Source organism: Siphateles boraxobius, unplaced genomic scaffold (assembly GCF_051911475.1).
Source record: "Siphateles boraxobius isolate OS27281-9 unplaced genomic scaffold, OSU_SipBor_1 94, whole genome shotgun sequence".
NCBI classification, from domain to species: domain Eukaryota; kingdom Metazoa; phylum Chordata; class Actinopteri; order Cypriniformes; family Leuciscidae; genus Siphateles; species Siphateles boraxobius.
The window spans coordinates 990081-1013870 of NW_027509224.1; the positions used below are offsets into that span (position 1 = coordinate 990081).

General features: G+C 40.2%; 1 protein-coding gene across 2 annotated transcripts in view; it reads right to left on the reverse strand.

Moving 5' to 3' along the window:
• Positions 1 to 13174: 13174 nt before the first annotated feature.
• The window catches only part of cc2d2a (coiled-coil and C2 domain containing 2A), a 36508-nt gene continuing 25892 nt past the window's right edge, over positions 13175 to 23790 (reverse strand). For both annotated transcript variants that reach the window (XM_077224938.1, XM_077224939.1), the window contains 11 exons: positions 23070 to 23166; positions 22892 to 22990; positions 21495 to 21671; positions 19583 to 19786; positions 19410 to 19499; positions 18625 to 18738; positions 18093 to 18227; positions 16425 to 16547; positions 16279 to 16337; positions 15656 to 15833; positions 13175 to 14369 (listed from right to left, as the gene is read on the reverse strand). In XM_077224938.1, the coding sequence (XP_077081053.1) occupies positions 14181 to 14369; positions 15656 to 15833; positions 16279 to 16337; positions 16425 to 16547; positions 18093 to 18227; positions 18625 to 18738; positions 19410 to 19499; positions 19583 to 19786; positions 21495 to 21671; positions 22892 to 22990; positions 23070 to 23166 (1465 nt within the window). In that variant the 3' untranslated portion in view covers positions 13175 to 14180. The remainder of the gene's footprint in view (positions 14370 to 15655; positions 15834 to 16278; positions 16338 to 16424; positions 16548 to 18092; positions 18228 to 18624; positions 18739 to 19409; positions 19500 to 19582; positions 19787 to 21494; positions 21672 to 22891; positions 22991 to 23069; positions 23167 to 23790) is intronic.

A 23790-nucleotide genomic window follows, 5' to 3' on the forward strand; every position in this document is an offset into this window, starting at 1 on the left:
CCCACTGGGAGGCATGAAACTGTGACTAATCAGCCTCTTCCTCAGCTACTTTAACCTCTCGATTCCTTCATTCATATATCAGTGTTTCACTCATGACTCTGTCGTTTCTCATCTGTTTTCTCCATCAGCTGAAGGGGTTTCTCCTGGAGCTTCTGAGGGGGAGATGTGTCTGTTATCCCCATCAGCACGGCTTCTGTCTGGCGCTCAGCGTTTCAACTTTCAACGCTTTCGCATTCTCACAACACATCCTGTCACTAGACACTATACAAATAGGCCAACATTCAAACACCTTTGTTATAATCCCTTGTGTGGTATTACATTATGACGGCCAATATGATTAGATATCGTGGTTGTCCCTGCAGACACATGCTCCAATCTCTTTCGTTCTGTCAGTTCTCCAAATGCTTTCTGGTTTGCTAGACATTCTAAAATGAAATCACAAAACAAAATGCAAATGTGTCCCCAATCCTGAGTCCTGATAAAGGATACGATGATGTAGAGCTGTCAGTTCACGTTCAGAATCCCTTTAACACAAACAACACCATTCCACCAACAAGTAATATTTGCTCAACCCAACATTTATCCACTAATCCACAAAACCCCAGGAAAGACTGTTGATGTTGAAAGTTGATGTTGGAATGAATTTGGTCAATTAAATGAAATAGGTCCCAAGTTCATCTGAGCTCTTGAATGGGGCAAAAAGAATAATTGTTACCTCAAATCATTGTGATGAGAACCTACTTTTATATCGAAGATCATGTCAAATAATTAGTGCATAACCTATAATATGCACATCCCACTAATTCACATTTTTGACCTCAAAACAAGGGGTGTGTTTCACAAAAAAGCATCGTTAGCCAACTATGATTGCAAGTTTCGTTGTTACCAACACTATACAACGATCTGATGTTTCCCATAAGCACAATTCCAGCAAACAATTTCAAAGAGCGTATACATTCTTGTTAGTATGTAGACTTTGCTCTTGAGCAAAATGAGCTAACATGCAGCACAATTTATATCTTAAATTCCATATAGATCGAAATATCATTCAGAGTATTTTAGTTTGTCAAGAGAACGAAAGCACCATTTTAGAAGTGTGTGTATGTGAACCCTAGACAAGATGGAATACACGATTGAATCAGACATCTGGAAATAAAGCAAAACAACAGAATAAAAATGGCAAAATATCCCCCAGATGTCATGTGCATTGTAGTTAGGCAGTGAGTTACTGTTCTTTGTTGTAAGGGAAACACACCAACACACCTTTGAACTGCCAATCTATCTGTCAGAACTCCAATTTAAGTAACACCATTGGGTTCACATGTCCAAAAACCATGGAAATACCATGGTCAAAGTCCACAAACATAACATAAATACAATACATGTCCCCAAAACAGCAGTTCAACGTTACCATGTACAAATACATGTAGTATAATGGTACCTGTTCAAAGAACTATGGAAATACCATAGAGCACAGCCCCCAAAAAAGTATTTTTTAATAGACCCCTTGCACACTTTCTGTGTCTCTCTTCAGCTGGCTAAAGTGTGCTGTAAAACTGAAGAGTGTTTCAAATACCTCTGCCTCCTCCAAGCTTCTCTCTTTCACTGATCTGTGCATCCTCACCCGGTTTTGTGCTGCTAATCTCTAATATATCTGGTATTAGTTACTTGTGACCTCCGGGAAGCAGTAAGAAATGTGATCACATTCAGCTTTGGCTTGTGAAATGTCTCGCACTCTTCAGTTGATGCTGGGTCAGTGTGAAACTGTGAAATGACATTTGAAAAGGTTTGACTTACCTGAAAAAGACAGATTATCAACACACACACACACACACACACACACACACACACACACACACACACACACACACACACACACGGCTATTTATACACAGTATCTCCAAAACCTTCCACTATTTATCATCGTTCTCTCCTCTTCATTTTGCCCTGCAGCCGTGTGTGTGTCAGAATCCCCAGATGATAGAACTAGATCTTTTTAAACTGGGCGAGTACGTCACACACACACTCAGGGACAGGTTGTCCCACAGCCCGCCCCAGATTAGACCCGAGCTGCCGGCAGCGCTAAAGTTAGCGCTGTAATTAGCACACAGGCTAATTAGCCCAGAGACATGCAGAGCGTGCACACACACATATCACACACACACCGACAGTGATGGGGGCAGCGGGTGCCAGTGATACACCACTTCCTTGTGTTTGTGACAGTTAAGGTTAATTTCAACATTTACTAATACATTATTAAAATCAAAAGTTGTATCTGTTAATATTTAATGGGCCTGACCATACATGAACTAAAAATTAACAGCTGTATTTTTATTAACTAATGTTAAAAAAGATTAATAAATTCTGTATTAAAAGTATTGCTCATTGTTAGTTACTACATTAAATAATGGGATATTTTTTGTAATGCGTTACAATTTAATTAATTAAAATAATATATTAAAAACAAATTCGTTCACACAGTACATTGACCTGAATGTTCCTCTTCTATAACAAGCATGTTTTTAACTTCAGCAGAAATGTAAAGTGCTCCTCTTATGCTTTTTCAGATATTACTTTTCATGTAGTGTGTTTATAGCTGTATGTGAGTGTAAAATGTCTGCAAAGTTTCAAAGATAAAGTGCAGATAGAGTTTGTGTCTCCCAAAAGAAAGAAGCGATAGACCCTTTTCACATTTTCAGCGTTCTCAGCATAATTTGTCATAGTTTGGTAAACTTCTATAGCGGTGAATCAGAGAAGACAGCAAGTACAATTTTTGTATTCCCATTTGCTCAAATACAAAAAAATAAAAGTGAATTCCATGATAGCATTTCCACAACTTTCTAAAAGAGGGGAAAAGGTAACACTTTAGATTAGGGAACATATCCACTATTAAATAGTTGCTTATTAACATGTATATCTCTAGCAAATGGGCTATTTATTAGTGCTTTTAAAGCACATATTAATGCCTTATTCTGCATGACCAAATTCTGTCATTTTTTTGTAAATTTGGAGTGCTGTCAGTACAGAGAACAGCGACAAAAATCGGTGTTGCCTACACCGTGTTATCCTCTTTTTAAAATTTGCACCCCGTTGACTTAAATGGGGCAAGTTTTAAACCTGATTTTAGCCTCTTAACATCCTTGATGTGAAATTTCAAGTGCACAGCCATGTGAGTGATTTTATTCAGAGTGAACACGGTGAATCTCACTGCAGTAGATGTGAAAGATATGAATAAAAGTGATGTTAATTCAGCCAGCTCACATACCTGTATTACTTCCTGTTTTCGGTCGAAGTCCACAGTAGTCGATTGTCGAGTGCGCGCGTGCGATCATTGGTAACTAAGCAATGGTAATTTACCAATGATCGCGCGTGTGCGCACTCAACAAACGACTACTGTGGACTTCGACCGAACAACAGTTCTCTGTACAGACAGCACTCCAAATTTACAAAAAAATGTAATGCGTCAATGTTAAAATTGACCGGAGTTCTCCTTTAACCCTACTCCATACTTAAACATAACCATTACTGATAGTGAGTACTATCAATAAGCAGAAATTAGGAGTTTATTGAGGGAAACCTCCTAGTTAACAGTGAATATGTGTTCCCTAATCTAAAGTGTTTCCAGGAACAATCGTGAGATTGATTAGAAATCAGAAGAGAAAAAGATGTAAAATCGGTCAATTCCTCAGCCATTGTATTAGAAACACTCTCGCAGCAGCATTGATTCATTTTTGTAATATACTGCCAAGGTAATATATCACAAAGAATAGCATTATAAATGTGTATTAAACTTTTTAAAAATGAAAATATGGAAAAACTTTACTAGATGTGTGATGTTGATAACGCCTTGGTTACTATTGTAACCTCCGTTCCCTGATGGAGGGAACGAGACGTTATGTTGATGTACTGACACTGGGTGTCACACTTGGGTGCCCCAAACACTTCTGATACTTGAGAAACAGCCCATGAGAATTTACGAGTGGAATTTGCATAAATGTTAGGGATAAAATAAGGGATAAAATCATTCAGGTTTCTGGTGAGGAGCCAAAAGCGTGTCCCGGCCCTTCAGCATTGTGGCCATCAGAGAATGGAGATTACAATAGTAACCAAGAAGTTCACCATCTGTCAGTCATTTTGATGTTGTGTCGCTATACTGACACTAGGGGTCCCGGTGAGTTAGGTTAAAACTGAGCTTTTGGCGGGGCAGATGTGGGCAAGCTACAGCGTGCCGGTAACAAGTGCACTCACAACATCGTAACCTAACCTACCCCCAACGCAGGCCGTGTAGTCCTTCGTACCTCGTGGGGACAGAAGGGGCAGTTTATTTACAATGAGAATAGATCCTTTTCTTCTTTTTTTAGAGATAAAAATTCACAGCTTTGCAGCTCAGAAATTAGCACTAGGGAAGTGCTCTGCCTATTAGGTAGGAGAAAGAACAGCATTGTAGCCATCAGAGAATGGATATTACAATAGTAAACAGGACGTTCACCATCTGTCAGTCACATCGATGCTATGTTCTCCTAGGTAGGAGAAAGAAACCTACGGAGACCACATCATGCCAGAGAGGAGGTTAACGTGGAGAAAACATCACATGGACTTACCAACTGGGAAGTACCACACATAGAAAGAAGTCTCTGTGGTAAGTTCCTACCTGAAAAGGGAGGAGGTCTACAAAAAACAGCAACTGGTGGAAGAGCGGAGCTCTGTCTAGCGGAATACACAAGTTTACCGTCAGTGAAACCGTGCTGTGGACAATACATCATATTGGATTACCATCAGGGAATAACTACATATGGAGCCCCTAGCTAAAGAGTACACAGGCTGACCTGAAATGGACATACCTCACGAATTCTGTGCTTGGCATTGAATTCCTGGACATTTGTTCAAGGGGAATCCCTGTCTGTAGAAATGAAAGGGGTGAACATACGGTGACATATTGGTGTGATAGCCACGTAATGCAGCGCCATGCCCATCTCGGGACTCAAGCCTGAAGCAAGTGCTGAAGTGGTCTCATACTCATCAACCCGAGCGGCATTATGGACACCATATGTCCCATGAGCCTCTGAAATTGTTTTAGTGGGGCAGCTGTTTTTCACCTGAATTACTTCAGGCAATCCAGCACTGACTGGCTGTGTTCGCTTGTGAGACGCTGGTGACTGAGTCCATCTCCCTCCCGAGAAAGGAGTTTCTCTGCACTGGGGAAAGTTTGCTCTTTTCCTAGTTGACCTTAAGCCCCAATCGGCTGAGGTGTCTGAGCACCAGGTCCCTGTGCACACACAATACATCTCAAGAATGATCTGGGATCAGCCAGTCATCAAGATTATTGAGAATGCGGATACCCACTTCACTTAGCGGTGCAAGAGCCGCCTCTGCGACAGCCCGAAGGGGAGGACCATGTACTGGTATGCCTGACCCTTAAAACCAAACCAAAGAAACAGTCAGAGTTGAGATAAAATTCAAGACATGAAAGTACGTGTCCTTCAGGTCTTTCGCTGCAAACAAATCTAGTTGGCAAAGCACTTCTACATTTACATCTTAGACGGGAACTGATTCAAAACTCGCTGGTCTAACTCACCACATTTCTTCGGTACGATGAAGCAAGGGCTGGAGGGACAGGCTCTATTGTGACCTTAGCCAAGAGAACCGCAATTTCCACACGCTGGACAGGGGTGTCTTTGCCTGCCACCGAGGTAAAGAAGACGCTGTTGAATCTGGCCAGGTGCCTGGCGAACTGAATCGCAGAGTCGAGTCTGACTGTTCTGATGAGCCTGTCGCCATTTCAGGAGGCAGTGCATCCCGACCCCGTGGCTGTGGGTGTACTGGAACATCTACTTGCTCTGTAAACCCCAACTGTAACCTTAGTGAACATACAGGCCCTGGACAGGAGCCTAGGATGCTTTCGCCAAGTGGTGGCGCTCCCGTTGTTGCCGCTCTCAGTGATTGCCGTGGCCGCCTTGTGCATTGCAGAAGGACCGGGGCGGGAGTGACTCCTTTTCTGACTAGGAAAGAGAGTTGCGACCGCAAAATTGCCACGGTCATGTTGTCAAACTGAGGACATGAACCATCCACAAACTCTTTCTCAGTGTGGGAACGACCCAAACCTAGGCGAGGCAGAGTTTGTGGCAGTACAATGATGAGAGAAAATCGGCCGCAGCCAGAAACACAGGTGGAAAGGCGTCATTTAAAAAGACTCTCTCTGTCCTTGCTTTCAGCTTTTTTGGGAGAAAGCTGCTCTTTTAGCTAAAGGTCCCAGGAAAAGCTCTCTGCACTTATCCGTGCCCAGGTAGAGAGTCTGCTGTGATGCCCTGTTATTGCCAGCAATACTCAGCTTTTTCGCTGAGGTGAAGAAACAAATCAGAGTGGATGCAAACCATATCCTTTTTTTAGACCCGTATGTCCGGGGGAAATTCCACTCGACAATTCTCATTGTCCTTTTTTCAAATTATCAGAGGTACTTTCCCCCTTTGTAGAAATCGCGTCCTAGGGGGGTTTGGTTCGGGGGGGAGAAATCGCATTACACAGGGCAGAGAAAAGGGCACTTTTGCTTTCACTATTGAAGGGGCAGGGGCTCATTCCTGCCATAATCTCACCTTTATACCTAATATTACAGGGGTTTAAATCTGACTGATGCTTGAGTTCAATAATCTCTTTCTCTACAGTAACTAAAATGTCTACGTTCCCACATGTTCTCTTAATGGTGTCACTCAGCCGAAACATATCCAACAGATGAAGGGAAAAGGAGAATGAACGAATCTCAAAACAAGAGCCCCGGGAAATGTGTGCGATGGTAATCAAGACCACAGCCAAAGAATGCAGAGTGAAAAAAATCTAACAATTACGACTCTGTTGGTCAGTAGGAAACTGACTCAGGTGCAATCAGCCCTCATTCACACATTAAATAGAGCTCTTTGTGGGTTCACACACACACACACACACACACACACACACACACACACACACACACACACACACACACACACACACACACACACACACACACACACACACACACAGTATCGCGCAGTATCTCTCAGCATCAGAGTATCAAGTGAATGAATGCAACTCACACATTCTCTCTGAATCATTGCAGGTTGCATATAAAAGAACACAATGAGAACACATTGAGGCATCAGGTAACATAGCGCTCCCTAATATGCAAAAACACACACTCGATTGGCCTACAATAAACATGCACACTTATTTCAAATTCTCTTAAATTCTTTCCTCATTCCCAATTCCTCACAGTAATAGTAGCTCATGCCTATTTTTCCATGCACACATACCTGGTTGTGAATAGATGTGGCAGTAGCAGATGGAGCTCCATAAATCACAGCAACAAAGAAGAGTGTGTGGCCTATAAAGCGAGCAGCGCTGTGGGGAGGAGCAGAGGACAGTCCCCGGTCTGGTCTCCAGATCACCCAGGAAGACACAGGCCTCTAGAAGAACCACAGATTACACAAGAGGACTTTTTCTGTGTATAGCTAGATTGGGTGAGAATGATTGCGTCAGATATCATTTGTGTCTGTGTAATAGTGTGCACAAATATGTCTGTACATTTGTGTTTGTGCAAATGTCTATGATGCAAGTGTGATGGTATAAATCTGTGCATAGGTTTATGTAGGTCATGGGGTCAGATGGTTATGGTTTGCTCAGATGATAGCTAAATGTAACGGTTTGATTTTATATTGAATAGACAGGATTTGTCCTGCTCTTAAAGGGTTTGCATAATTTTGCACTGTAAATGCATTAAAGTGTACTGCAGATTGCCAACACAACATAACGATAGCAACTAAAATTTTTATAGAAGGCACAGTTAAAAGTTCGATCCAGCCATGATGAGGGACAGAACATTTTGTTGGTTGATTTCGGTTTCTGTGGCGTTGTGATTGGGTATATAACCAAACCCAATAATTAATATTTTTACCATGATTTTTTTGCGTGTGACTATGCTAAGGTCAGTGTGCTGTTCACTTCTGTGTCTGATCATGGTTGTATAAGCTGCTCTCCATTAGCCAGAGGGGACTTTCCAAACTCAGCACAACCAAACCACTATTCTGCATTTCCTTTATCTTTCTCGTCACGGTTTGCTGTGGTCCGGTCATCTCCAGCGTGACCCGACAGTAGCACTCAGCATAGAAACATGCTCTCTTCAGGGCCAGTTAGTTCTCCTCGAGCCCAGATTTAGACTCAAAGTTTCAGGCTGGACTCACACAGTGCCGGCTTTCACCATCTGACTTCACGCATGACCGCAACATCTCAATGACGCCTTCGGCAGGATAATCTACAACCTCGCACACACACATAGACATCTGATGGAATGACATTCACACACATTCATGCAAACACAGCAGCGGTATTCAAATAAAGTAACATAAAGAACTGCAGTGCCGCATATGGCATTTAGTCCTGTAGCTCACTGCTGCCTCCTTTTGGCTCTCGGAGGAACTGTTTTATCAAACGTCTATATCAGGTGCTGGAGAGCCACAGTCCTGCAGAGTTTTGCCTCAACCCTAATCAAACACCTGAACAAGCTAATCAAGGTCTGAAGGGTTACTAGGAAGCTCTATATGATAAACATGAAGTTGCCTTTTTTGTTGGGTAATTTTGCAGCATGAATGGTTTTAGTTTCAGCACTTTTAAAAAATATATAATTTAAATGTGCAAGTTTAGCGATGAAGGAGGGACCAATGTAATATCTAGAAATCAGAATATTAAAGAGACTTGTGGATGGACAGTTTAGCCCCGGGTCAGTAAGAACCTCCTAGAAACCACACTGAACACCCTAGCAAGAAGAACACTTTCAACCAGAGAGGCTCAAAATGTGCAGAACTTCACATTAAGAGCACATTTGACCAAGTTCAAATCCAACTCTGCAAAATTCCACCAATTTTCACCCAAAATCAGTGGAAAAACGAAAGATTCTGCAGATTCCCGCTGAATGGCTGTATTTCAGTCAGTATGCAGTGTATCCAAACAAGGGCTGTTTTTCCCGCAATTTCATTCTTGTTGCATTGACATAAATGAGATGCTGTCTATACTCCTTTTGTACATTCCCAGGGGAAATAACAGTCACAGTCAACAATACACATATTTGTGTCCAAACAGACATGAAAGAGAGCAGTGCTGCTGCTCTTACATCAGAATAATGACAGCAACAGAGTTATTTCATTTTCATTCTGCAGTGTTTGATCAGATGCCAGAGAACAATATGTCCGAGGCTCAACGGAAATGCTGCCCGATGCTTTATGATTCAAACCTCAAGTGGCGTGTTGAAGCCGTTACACCGTGTGCTAACCAGACGATGCAGCAACACACTCTCTTTTACACACTGACGGCCCGTTCACGCTGACACTGATTTGCAGTTAAAAATGAGAGTTGGTGATTTGAAGCGACATGAATAATGTTATTTGATAAATATATAAAATAGTAAAATGTAATAAAAAGTTTACTGACTCTAAACTTTTTGAATGTCATTAATGTCCAAAGTTCAAACAAAGGGAAACTGTGACATATGTATGGATGAGAGTGGTTATTTCATCCATCTGCACCCTAACGTGTATGAAATTTAAAAGCTCCAACCTCAACCTGACAAAACTCTGAGATCATTTTTATTTTATTTTACAGCTTGAACCAATGACCACTCTTTCGTTTACCCCAGTAATCATAACGGTAGGTCATGACGGTCTGATCTGATACAGCTGTGATCTGCAGTCATGTCCTTTATCATGGTAAACAGATTTGAGGGGATAAACTAAACTCATATGATGAAGAGGAGCCATCTAGTGGTTACATGATTTACTTTAACCTAGTAATAATCTCAGTGCAATTCTTGATATCCCTATTGGTTTATTTTCTGGTTATTTTTGCATGTTGTTGTGCTTTTATTTACAGAGTTTGTGCCAATGTTTTTTCTGTGCTGTCTGAGTTTAATACAGAACAGCGGGGCGAGGGAAACGGGGGATTTAGAGCACATTATGAAAGCAGCACGCAGCTGTACAGAGAAGAATCAAACGATTCCTTGATCTTCTGATAGTGAAGAGAAAACAACTGCAACTCTATCAAAATTTCCTTATCAAAAGGAAAAAAACAACTTGTTCTCAATTTCCAAATCGTTCTGAGGTCAGACACATGAATACATCCATATTACTCGCTGAGGTAATAATGAGGAAGCAGGAAAGACACAATTATTCCTAAACAATGGAATAACACATAAGATGCTGTCAAAGCCTGTGCTGTTTCAGACTGTGTGAAAATGGTTTGTTCGAAGATTCATTCTCTCAAAACCCCGCGTTTCCACAACCCTGCTCTGCTATGATTGGTCAGATGGTCCAGTCTGTTGTGATTGGTCTACTCTGCTATGATTGGCCAGATGGCCCAGTCTGTTGTGATTGGTCTACTCTGCTCTGATTGGTCAGATGGCCCAGTCTGTTGTGATTGGTCTACTCTGCTCTGATTGGCCAGATGGCCCAGTCTGTTGTGATTGGTCTACTCTGCTCTGATTGGCCAGATGGTCCAGTCTGTTGTGATTGGTCTACTCTGCTATGATTGGCCAGATGGTCCAGTCTGTTGTGATTGTTGTACTCTGCTCTGATTGGTCAGATGGCCCAGTCTGTTGTGATTGGTCTACTCTGCTATGATTGGCCAGATGGCCCAGTCTGTTGTGATTGGTCTACTCTGCTCTGATTGGCCAGATGGTCCAGTCTGTTGTGATTGGTCTACTCTGCTATGATTGGCCAGATAGTCCAGTCTGTTGTGATTGTTGTACTCTGCTCTGATTGGTCAGATGGCCCAGTCTGTTGAGATTGGTCTACTCTGCTCTGATTGGTCAGATGGCCCAGTCTGTTGTGATTGGTCTACTCTGCTCTGATTGGCCAGATGGTCCAGTCTGTTGTGATTGGTCTACTCTGCTCTGATTGGCCAGATGGTCCAGTCTGTTGTGATTGGTCTACTCTGCTATGATTGGCCAGATGGTCCAGTCTGTTGTGATTGGTCTACTCTGCTATGATTGGCCAGATGGTCCAGTCTGTTGTGATTGGTCTACTCTGCTCTGATTGGTCAGATGGCTCAGTCTGTTGTGATTGGTGTACTCTGCTCTGATTGGTCAGATGGCCCAGTCTGTTGTGATTGTTGTACTCTGCTCTGATTGGTCAGATGGCCCAGTCTGTTGTGATTGGTCTACTCTGCTCTGATTGGTCAGATGGTCCAGTCTGTTGTGATTGGTCTACTCTGCTCTGATTGGCCAGATGGTCCAGTCTGTTGTGATTGGTCTACTCTGCTCTGATTGGTCAGATGGCTCAGTCTGTTGTGATTGTTGTACTCTGCTCTAATTGGTCAGATGGCCCAGTCTGTTGTGATTGGTCAACTCTGCTCTGATTGGTCAGATGGTCCAGTCTGTTGTGATTGGTCTACTCTGCTCTGATTGGCCAGATGGTCCAGTCTGTTGTGATTGGTCTACTCTGCTATGATTGGCCAGATGGTCCAGTCTGTTGTGATTGGTCTACTCTGCTCTGATTGGCCAGATGGTCCAGTCTGTTGTGATTGGTCTACTCTGCTATGATTGGCCAGATGGTCCAGTCTGTTGTGATTGGTCTACTCTGCTCTGATTGGTCAGATGGCTCAGTCTGTTGTGATTGGTGTACTCTGCTCTGATTGGTCAGATGGCCCAGTCTGTTGTGATTGTTGTACTCTGCTCTGATTGGTCAGATGGCCCAGTCTGTTGTGATTGGTCTACTCTGCTCTGATTGGTCAGATGGCCCAGTCTGTTGTGATTGGTCTACTCTGCTCTGATTGGCCAGATGGTCCAGTCTGTTGTGATTGGTCTACTCTGCTATGATTGGCCAGATGGCCCAGTCTGTTGTGATTGGTCTACTCTGCTCTGATTGGCCAGATGGTCCAGTCTGTTGTGATTGGTCTACTCTGCTATGATTGGCCAGATGGTCCAGTCTGTTGTGATTGTTGTACTCTGCTCGGATTGGTCAGATGGCCCAGTCTGTTGTGATTGGTCTACTCTGCTCTGATTGGTCAGATGGCCCAGTCTGTTGTGATTGGTCTACTCTGCACTGATTGGTCAGATGACCCAGTCTGGTGTGATTGGTCTACTCTGCTCTGATTGGCCAGATGGTCCAGTCTGTTGTGATTGGTGTACTCTACTCTGATTGGCCAGATGGCTCAGTCCGTTGTGATTGGTGTACTCTGCTCTGATTGGTCAGATGGCTCAGTCTGTTGTGATTGGTCTACTCTGCTCGATTGGTCAGATGGCTCAGTCTGTTGTGATTGGTGTACTGTGCTCTGATTGGTCAGATGGCCCAGTCTGTTGTAATTGGTCTACTCTGCTCTGATCGGTCAGATGACTCAGTATGTTGTGATTGGTGTACTCTTCTTTGATTGGTCAGATGGCCCAGTCTGTTGAGATTGGTCTACTGTGCTCTGATTGGTCAGATGACTCAGTCTGTTGTGATTGGTGTACTCTGCTCTGATTGGTCAGATGGCCCAGTCTGGTGTGATTGGTCTACTCTGCTCTGATTAGTCAGATGGCTCAGTCTGTTGTGATTGGTCTACTCTGCTCTGATTGGTCAGATGGCCCAGTCTGTTGTGATTGGTCTACTCTGCTCTGATTAGTCAGATGGCTCAGTCTGTTGTGATTGGTCTACTCTGCTCTGATTAGTCAGATGGCTCAGTCTGTTGTGATTGGTCTACTCTGCTCTGATTGGTCAGATGGCCCAGTCTGTTGTGATTGGTCTACTCTGCTCTGATTGGTCAGATGACTCAGTCTGTTGTGATTGGTCTACTCTGCTCTGATTAGTCAGATGGCTCAGTCTGTTGTGATTGGTCTACTCTGCTCTGATTAGTCAGATGGCTCAGTCTGTTGTGATTGGTCTACTCTGCTCTGATTGGTCAGATGGCCCAGTCTGTTGTGATTGGTCTTCTCTGCTCTGATTGGTCAGATGGCCCAATCTGTTGTGATTGGTCTACTCTGCTCTGATTGGTCAGATGACCCAATCTGTTGTGATTGGTGACAAAACCAAAACCCTTCCAGTCTCATCTACAACTAGTGTCTGAGGGCGGGGCAAAGACAACATTGTTCACGGGCAGCCACTGAAAACCATAGGCTGACATTATGCAAATGTGTTACATAAGTATGAAACAGGAAGTGAAACTGGAATTGCTGACGACATGTTTTTTAGGAGACAACTTTATTTGTTGTAGATTTTCATCTTTAAAACTTTGCAGACCTTTTACATTCACAGACAGCTATAACACACTAATAATAATGGTAATATTCGAAAAAGCAAGATTTTGATCTTTGGAAAGAGTATCCATGAAGTGTCCAGGTAAAGAGTAAAGCCTCTTACTGTATAACTGTCATCGGGAAGTTCACAAAGTTTGATTGACAGTGAGGAAAAACCAAAAAAAAAACCCTGCAAGACCCAACAAGTTCCAACCAAACAGAGCCGATAACAGCTGACAGATCTGATAGATACATTTCTGTCTGAGGCAGACCAATACATCCGTCACACACAGTGATAACATCTCTCTGTGGTAAAGAGTCTCTCGAAAGATTTACAACTTCACATGTAAAGCAGAGAACAGTTACAAGCATCTGCACTGTTTTATTCTGTAGCACAAATATTGCATAATGTGCAATTTCAACACTTAATTGTGCCTCAACAATCAACTGATTCAGTTCAGTTTGTGCTTACCTCAGCCTGAACCAGTGCAATTAAAATACTAAAATATCTATAAAGGAATAAAGTGTTCAACTGTAAAGAACATATGAGGTATATTTTAAGATATTTTACCGCATTATCAAAAGTGAAAGTGCAATATGACCTAGACATGTTCTTGGTGGGTTTTGTGAGATTCACCCTAAAAGAACGATACTAGGGGGAAAAAAATGGTACAAACTTAGCAATCTAGTGTAATAAAAATGGTCTAAGAATATTTCATACAAATTGGTTCAGTACAAACACGAAAAACATACAGAATAAAAATGTATAAAAGTTTTAAAATCACATATAAATAACATCATAGACTGAGTTTCTTTAAGAATAAATAAGAGAACTAGTATTAGTAGATGTAGTGTTAAAACACACTAGCAGGCACTACAAAATCAAAAATGTATGACATTGATTTCATATACAGCATATCTAGAAGTCTTTATATTATTGCTCTGCTGAGATCTAGTGTGCACTGAGCAGGGAGGCGATGTAGACCCAAACGGAGAGCACGTTACCGGGGTACGGGTGCACGTGGACCGCCAAGGCAAACTCTACGTTTGGCGCTTCGGCCTTATGAACCCCTGTGCTGTGAACGGCTTCAATGATGGGCCGGATCTCTGAGAAAGGAAGGTGCAGGGGAAACCCAGATATCTGAAACAGAACAATTAACATGTATGATTAAATATCATCTCAATGAGCACGCCTGGCCCTTATACTGATCTGAGAACAGTGTTAGCTAAATGAGCTGGCATTTGGGTTGTATGTCAGGGTGTTTCAGAGAGACGGAGATCAGCATTGCAACATGAACATTTATTTACACAAACAAAACAAGAGTAAATCCATGCACGGGACAGGGAGAAGTAGACAAAAACAGGGCAGGCAAAAACAACTGACAATGACGCACACGATACATCCACAAAGGACAACACTAGTGATGTCCGATTCTTGAGTGAATCGTTTTTTTTTAAAATTATTCTCAGGAAGTAAGCCAGTTCATAAAATCAAACTGAATTAAACTTTAGTCAAGAAGCACGTCCGACTCAAAATGAACCGAATGAGCCGATTAAACCAACAGTCAATGTTTGCCGAGGATTCAAACGAGTGAGTTGACGGTTCTGGAAATAGTTTTATTAAATAGGCCTACATTTTTATCAAAACAGGAAAAACCTGAATTTTACTATAGTTTATTGTGCATGCAGATTATATTTTAAGTTGTAAAGCAAAATCAAAGTGTTTATGAGGCTGGTTCATTCTTTATATACTTTAGACATTTAGAACATATCCGCATTTATGCATCAATGTCTGTAATGTGTGCTTTAGGTTACATAACTTTTGAGAAACTTATCCAAGATGTAGGCTACTCAATATTGGTCAGCTGTATCTGACATGAAGGATCAGTGAAACTGTGACCACAAACACCATTAACTTAAGTGAATAAAGGCAAGAATTAATATCAGCAATATGTGTTCAGGCAAATAACTTTATATGCTTTAACACAAATTACTTTATTTGAATGTTTTATTGATATAACATGACACTGAGTTGTTAGAAAAGAAATGCGTAGTGACATCATTGCGTGATGACGCAAGGAATCGTATTTTTGAACCGGTTCATTTAAACAAACTTTCCGAAAGAACCAGTTCGAGGATAAGAATTGGACTTCCCATCTCTAGACAACATCAGACACTGAACAAGGGAAACAAATACGCAGGATAACGAGAGGCTAACTAGCAACAGTGAGGGTAATCAATCACTATGGCAACAACAACAGACAAGGGTAACGATAGAAACAATAGTATACCAGGAACTAAACGGAGGACGTGAACACTGGGAACAGAAATACACTTCAAAATAAAAAGTCCAAATAGCAAAAACAAGAAAAACAAAACCAGGGAACATTTAACAGCGTAAAGTGTCATTTCTAGCAGAGCACTCACCCTGTATTCTCCCAGAAGGCTTTGCAGCTCGAGGCGATGTTCCTCAGCCACCTCTCGTCCTCCGCTCAGCTCTAATTTTGGCAGGAACTGGCGTAGCGTAGAGATGCAGTAGCGGTTCCAGCGAGTGGGGTGACGGGGACGCCAGTCCATGATCTTCTCCCTCAAAACCTTCTCGATCCTACATCACAGCACAGATGATTACTGCATGAATATGACTTCATAACATGCCCTAGAATATGTGTACCTACAGTGGATATGAAAAGTCTACACACCCCTGTTAAAACAGCTGATTATTGGCATGTAAATACATTAGGGATGCACCGATATGAAAATTTTGCCTGATATCGATAATTCTTTATATTTTAAAGCCGATAACCAATATGTTGGCCGCTAAATCTAAATGCAAATTTTTAGAGAGCCTGATTACAAAAACAAATGAATCACCATTAAAATCCATGTCCCAAACACACAATATAAGGATGTTCTCATTATTATTTTATGTAGCCTATAACTGTATTTTCCTTTTCAAAGTGATGCCAATCCTATTTCAAGCAATTCAAAATCATATCAGATCAATAGACTTTTGATCTACTCAATAGATAATCAAGACTTTTACAACTAACCTGTCTTGTAACTCCACGGCAGCTGCTTTATCCGTGTGTCTGTACACTAGTGCCTCCGGCTGAAAAACATCACTCAAAATCAATTCTGACATCAGAATCTGTGACCCTGTTAAATGGAGGCCTGTGATTGGTGGAGCCGTCCTCACCTGCACACTAGAGAGGCCGGGATCAGGGAACGATCGTGAGAAAAACGGTTTCCAGAGCTTTGTCTTAGAGACATCAAAACTCATTCTCACGGGAGCAGCGTATGCCTGGATATTAAACCACACCTGAGACACATGGACACAAATATACAAATAATCACACACTATTTGACCACATCACATCAAATAAAAGCCAAAACACACTGTAATCAACTTCAATGCCGCTTTGACAGAAATGACATGTTTGTGCAAACAGGTCAAAAGTTTGTAAATATTTTTTTTAATGTTTTTGGGTCTCTGCTGCTCACCAAAGCTGCATTTATTTGATCAAAAACACAGTAAATATAGATAAATATTATTGCAATTTAAAATAACTCTTTTCTGTATGTGTATGTATTTTAAAGTGTAATTTATTCCTGTGATCATTTCTGATTATCATCAATGTTGAAAACAGTTGTGGAAACATTGAAACACCATTTATTTGAAATATAAATATTTTGTGACATTATTAAAGTCTTTAATGTCACTTTTAATCAATTTAATGTGTCCCTGCTGAATAAGTTTTTTCTTTTTTTTTTTTTTTTAAGAGTCTTACCCCAAACTTTTGAATGGTAGTGTATCACAGTTTCCACAACCTACAAAAATAAGAGTTAATTGACAACTACTAACTATTAATGTGACTTCTGGTTTTGTGGAGAGCTTTGTTTGTAGTTGTAGTTTCAGATCACAAATGCAAACGATATGCATCTTTTTTTCTTCTGAAAACACTGAAAACAGAGAGTGGCTACTATATAGTTTTCATCTGGTTTATAAATAAGACTGGGAAATGACCACTACACTTCACATCATCTAGCCTGTTGAGCCTTGAGTCTGTTGTGCCACATTGCTAGCGGTTGATGTATTATACATGACAAACAGACATCGACTAATTATGTACATTTTTTGAATATGTGGATTTGAACTGAATAGACACATCATCGATTTCTTTTCTAAATAGACTGTTGTCACTGTTATGAATATGCAACTACTGATATAAACCTTGTATTTTAATTTCCAGTGAGCAGAAAAAATAGTGAATATTGGTTAGCAAGCTCGCTATGTCAGAATGCACATATGTCAGTCAAGTCTGAACCAAGACGCAAACCTGTAGCAACGACGCGAGACTGTCTGACGGCCGAGTCTTTTGAGCAGTTGGTTAGTGTTTTATACACATTGTCGTATTAAAGTCATTATGATTTATTCACCACTATGTTATTGTTGATAATTGCACATTTGATTCATTTTGAAATTCTGTTTTCAACATTGATAATAATAAGAAGAAAAGTTTCTTCAGCATTAAATCCTCATATTAGAATGATTTCTGAAGGATCATGTGACACTGAAGACTGGAGTAATGATGCTGAAAATACAGCTTTGCTCACAGGAATAAATTACATTTTACAATATATACTCACATAGAAAACAGTTATTTTAATAATATTTCACAATGTTACTGTTTTACTGCATTTTTAATAATATAAATGCAGTCTTGGTGAGCAGAAGAGACTTTTAAAAACAATACAAAATCTTAATTATTCAAACTTTTGAACAGCAGTGCATTTTAAATTGATTGTAATATGTATTTTAGCAGAGATTAAGTCAGTTATGTGAGTGTTATGTGGCTATACTAACGTTGTCTGAGTTGATCAGGCAGCCGATGGTCTGTAGGGGGCAGAATGTGTCGTATTGTCCGTAGTGCTGCCCAGTGCTGGGGTTCCAGATCAGATAGCGGCTCTGCTCATACGTCAAAACGTACGCGGTAGGGCCCTGAAACAATGACACAGGCATCAAACTAAAACACATGTCCATCACTGATGTATGTTGTTATAGTCTCACTAACACAGAGATGTGATTTTCAACCACTTCTTTCAGATGTGGTCACATTAGCAAGGTGGTCATTTTGCGGGCAAAAACGGTCCTTGTCTTCTGTCAATAGTGTAAAGCACAGCTCACACACAACTCGCTGTGGCTCAAACTAAGCTTTCTGTTGGTCATTGTGGTGAATTCACGACACCAACTTGAATCTGATGCGAAATCTAGTGAGAAAATCTTTCATCCTCACATGACATTCCTGATAGCGTGGATTCCTATTGAAATGACTGGACTTGACCTGTGTGAATTAGCCAGACAGCGATTAGCAGAGAGGCCTGTGACTGAGACTCACCTCAGGAATGGCGGATCCTATGATCAGCCAAGCCCGTTTCCCCATTGACAGGAAGTAGTTACAGAGCAGAACTGCATGCTCCTCCTCATCTCCCGCTAGCAGCGTTAGGAATTGCTAAAAACAGCACAAATTACACAACGAGCGTATATATATATATATATATATATATATATATACAGCAATATCCGGTGTCTGAATATTTTTTTATTTGAATATATATTCAAATTAAAAATTATTCAGACACTTGATATCATTTTTGATATTGTTTTACACATGCAGGACACTATAGTTCATTTATGTAAGTGAGGAGAGCAAAATAAAGTCAAATTTATACCCAAAAATTCTTCATTCAGTGACTACCAGTAAAATTTATAAAAATTTAGGACCAAAAATGATTCAGACACTTTGACCTGACCCTGTTTTGCTTAAGTGTTTTTTCTTTAATTGTTAATGCAACCTTTTTACAACAGACTGAACAAAATTAAGCATTGCTAGGCAATTGGTTGATCTAAATTGGTATCATCTAATTGTGTAGTTAAATGTAACTGCTGACATATTCAACATAATTCATCAACATATTCAACATAATTCCTAATTTGAGGAATTTAACTCTTAGTTATTGTCATATTTTATTACCATTTTCGAACCTATAGCGAATAAACTGTGATAATGTGAGAAATATTGAAGGTGTCTGAATAAATTTTGGGTTTGACTGTGTATATATATATATATATATAAAACACAAACTGAAAGAACAGAAGCAAATAGTGAGAGAAACGCCTCACGTCGCACGTGCTCCATAAGTCACAGACTCCTGCGAACGACACGCTGTCTGGAAGAGAGGGAACGAGCGACACGTATCGTGCCACTAACTCCTGAGGAGAGACAGAACGAGAGGATGAACAGAAAGACACCAGAGAAGGAGTGCCACAGAGTGTGTGTGTTTGTGTGTACGGACCGCGGCCTCCTGAGGGCTGTTGGGGAAGGCGTCCAGCAGCTCCTGCGGGGGGTTCAGAGGTCGTATGAAGCGTGTGGCGAACACGGTTTTGCCGTTGATGTCGATGACGGTGGACAGACAGGGCCGGTCAGGGAAATGCCGACTTGCCTCCTTCTCAAAGACTTCACACGCTATCAGCAAACGCTCAACTTCCTGAGTGTCAAACTGAGGTCAGAGGGAAAGGTCAGAGGTCATTTAGCACAGTGGTTTCTCTTATAGTAATTCATTTGAGCAAAATGTTAATTTTAGGCATTGCTAATCTTAGACACAGTGCATCCACTACCGTTTGGGGTCGCTTTTTGTGTTTTTGAAAGAAATCTTTAATGCTCACAAATCAAAAATTCTGTAAAAACAGTAATACTGTGAAATATTATTACAATTAAAAATAACTGTTTTCTACGGAAGCTTGTTTCCGCCATGGGATAAAAAAAAAGATAATTGCGACTTTTCCCCTAACAATTCTGACTTTTTTTTGCAATTACAGGTTTATGTATCGCAAATCTGACATTATTAATTTGCATTTGCGACTTTATATCACACAATTGCGAGAAGAAAAGTCAGAAAAAGTATTATGAGATAAAAAAAAAATCACCTTTTTTATTCAGTTGCGGAAACAGCCATACTTTTCATAGTTTTCCAATCAATATACTGTAAAATGTAATTTATTCCTGTGATCAAAGCTGAATTTTAAGCATCATTACTCTTGTCTTCCATGTCACATGATCCTGCTCAAGAAACATTTCTTATTATCATTATGTTGAAAACAGCTGTTGTGCTGCTTCATTTTTGTGTGGAAACCATGATACATTTTTTCATTATTTTATGATGACTAGAAAGTTCAGAAAAGAACAGTGTTTATTTGAACCAGTAAACGTGTTTATAATGTAAAAGATGTCTATCACTTTATCGCATCCCTGCTGAATTAAACTATTAATTTTTTAAGAAAATTAAAAAATCGAACTGACCCCAAACCTTTGAATGGTAGCGTATAAACAAGTAAATTTGACATTTATTATTACACTTACTGATCCAAACAGAACTCCACTAAACACACAACACTTACAGGGATGTTCTGGGTAAAGCTACAAGTAATACAAGTAAAGCTCTATGATGCTCACAGATGCTGTCGATCACGACAGAAAATTATTTCAACTTATCTCTCCATTAGTAAAAACAAACACAAATCGTGTAATGCACTTACATACAATCGAAGTCTATGGGGCAAGACATTTTGAAATGATTCAAATAGAAATGTGCTGCTTGTGTATTTGTAAAAGCACTTCTATTAATTGATCTACTTCAAATGTGTTTTATATGAGCTGTGAAGTTTCTAAATGGCCCTTTTAGAGGCGGGCTACAGTTATGGATTCCTGTTGGTGGATTTTTCTCTTTCTGTGCATTTCATGTGAAAATCTCCCATTTACTGGCATTATAACTTTACACAGACAAGGCTACTAATAAATGTTACAACATTGATCTCATATTAACAGAACATGTTCAAATATGTTGGTCATACTCCAAGAAAAGTGTGTATTTTATTGTAATTGAGGGATAAGTCACAAATATTTCCTGTGGTAATCGTCAGCAATTCAGATTGCTGTACTTGTACTGATCCCAGAATATTCCTTAATAAAACTAGGTTGTCTGGGATATCAGACTCCAAATCTGTTACCTTTATTTCCTTCATCTATTAAACGCAGTCCAAAGACAAGAAAGAACAGAGAGAGAGAGAGAGAAAACAATACTGAAAAAATGTATAAAAATCTTACTTTACTCCTAAAAGCCGTTTTGGGTAAGAAGATAAGAATTAAAATATATAAGCTCATTTGTATCATCACATCGGACATGATGCTGTCAGATCTGGCTCCTGTACCTTCTCTCTGATGGTGTCTCCTGGCACCAGCTGGGGTTCAATGGTGATGAAGAGGCTGAGGAAGGTCCCTTCGCTCAGGCTGCGGATGGTGTCATATCCCCCTTCACTGCCCAAACTGCGCTCCTTACTGTATCCCAGCAGCACTGGAGGAGTGGACACCTTAAACGTCCCGTCAATCTAAACATACAACGTACAAATTCAACTAAACAAAGATCACGATCAATCAAACCTGGATATTTTCAGCTTTACTGAAATAAAATAGCCAATCAAATTTAAGGGTGTGTTCACACTTGTATTTCGGCTCTCTTTGCCATTTTGGTGCGGACTAAAAAAAGAAAACGATACATTTAGTCCTGGTTTGCTTAGCGTTCACTCTCATTTTGAACACCGAACCTAAGGATATCAAATAAAAAACAGCTTTTGTGAAGTATATTTTGCAACAGAACTTACCGAACATATAAAATAATGCTGTGTTCTGGGATAAATGTGCTCGTTGTATGTGTGTAGATGCATATGATGGTATTTTGACCCGCTGAGAACTCGTGAAGAGCTTATAAAACCCGTAAATGAGATAAAACAGCGTCAGGAATCCCTCCGCCACACAAATGAAGATCTGCTGTGAGGAGACGCGGTTCTGATCCTGTACTGAACTGTGGTGGGAAACATCATGACATGAAGAGAAAAACAGTCATGCTTGAGCATTCTGACCTTTTTAGGGTCGCATCTTGTGACATCCCATTCTGCTTTTGGTTTGTTTAGATGTCTTTGGTCTATGCTGGGTTCATATTTCAGTCGAACCGCACCAAAATGCATTTGGAAGTGGATCTCGGTCTACTTTTTTGGTGTGCGCGGTTTACACTTCAGGCTCATTCACACCAAGGACGATAACTGTAAAGATATAGTTCTAAAAATTGTTATATAAAATAATAGCATAGTCCACACCACAACTATAACCATAATGGCACAGTGAAACAATATGGTTGGAGCGATTTTTTTTTTCAGCTGATGAATGATACAACCATTGAAAGCCAATCAGAATCCATCCTGCTTTAAAGAGCTCCAGTATTCAAAGCGGCCGACGAGAAAACTGGAGTGTGTGTGTGCTTAGAATAAACAGAACAATATCATCCGCTGGTGTGGACTGGACACTAACTTTAGATATCTTTATAGTGAACAGGCCTTTATTCAAATGAACTGTACTAACAGAGCGATCGCACCAGAGTTTGTTTTCATTGAACCAAACCTGCCACATGTGAACACACCCAAAAATAGTTTGGGTTTCCATTCAAACATGAAATCTTGTACTTCATTCCTTGAACATGACAGTTTCTACTAGAAATGTTGAATGAAGTGACAGAGACAGAGTTTGTGTGCAGTGTTAGCGTTTAGCATCTTGCCCGAGACTGCAGGTAGATGGTGCTGAAGGGAATCTTGATGGAGCCGAGCCAGTGTCTCTCTATACGGGTGTGAATGGTGTTTCCTCTCTCCCTCTCGTCCTGAAGGAGTTAAGATCCACCGCTCGTGTCATTAGCACATCATGAAGATTAACATGACACACATCTGAATGTTTCTCACCTCCACCACTTCACAGAGAACCTCGTCGAAGATGTTGATGAAGACCTCATCTCTGACCGACTGCAGACTGGTGGAGCTGTAGTCTCCGTTAGGAGCACTGAGTGAGATCAAGGAAAACAAGATCAACTCAATGTGAAAACTGAGGAAATAACACTTCTGACTAAAAACCTAGTGAACCGCTTACCAAAACAGCATTTTAAGGCATCAAAGGTGCACTCCCAAAATGAAGGGACACTATGCCGCCTTCTAAGACACCTCATTTTCTGGCCAAATTGTATCATTGCACAATGAAAAAAAGGAACTCAGACGAAATGGAAAATTTTCAAGAGAAATAAATATTATTAATATACATTTATTTAAAAAAATATTCATGCCTCATTCAATACTTGGGAATATCAATTAAAAAATACATTTTGTTCAAAGAAATAATAAATATTATTAATGTATTTTTTAATCTTTATACTTCATTCGATACTGGAGAATATCAATAAAAAATATATTTTGTTCAAAGAAATACTAAATATTATTAGTGTATTATTTTAATATTTGCGTTTCATTCAATACCGGAGAATATCAATAAAAATTAAATAAAAAATATAATTTGGTAAAAAAAAATATATATATATTACTAATGTTTTTGTTTTTTAATCTTTATGACTCTTTCAATATAGGAGGATATCAATAAATATACAATTTGTTCAAAGAAATAATAAATATTATT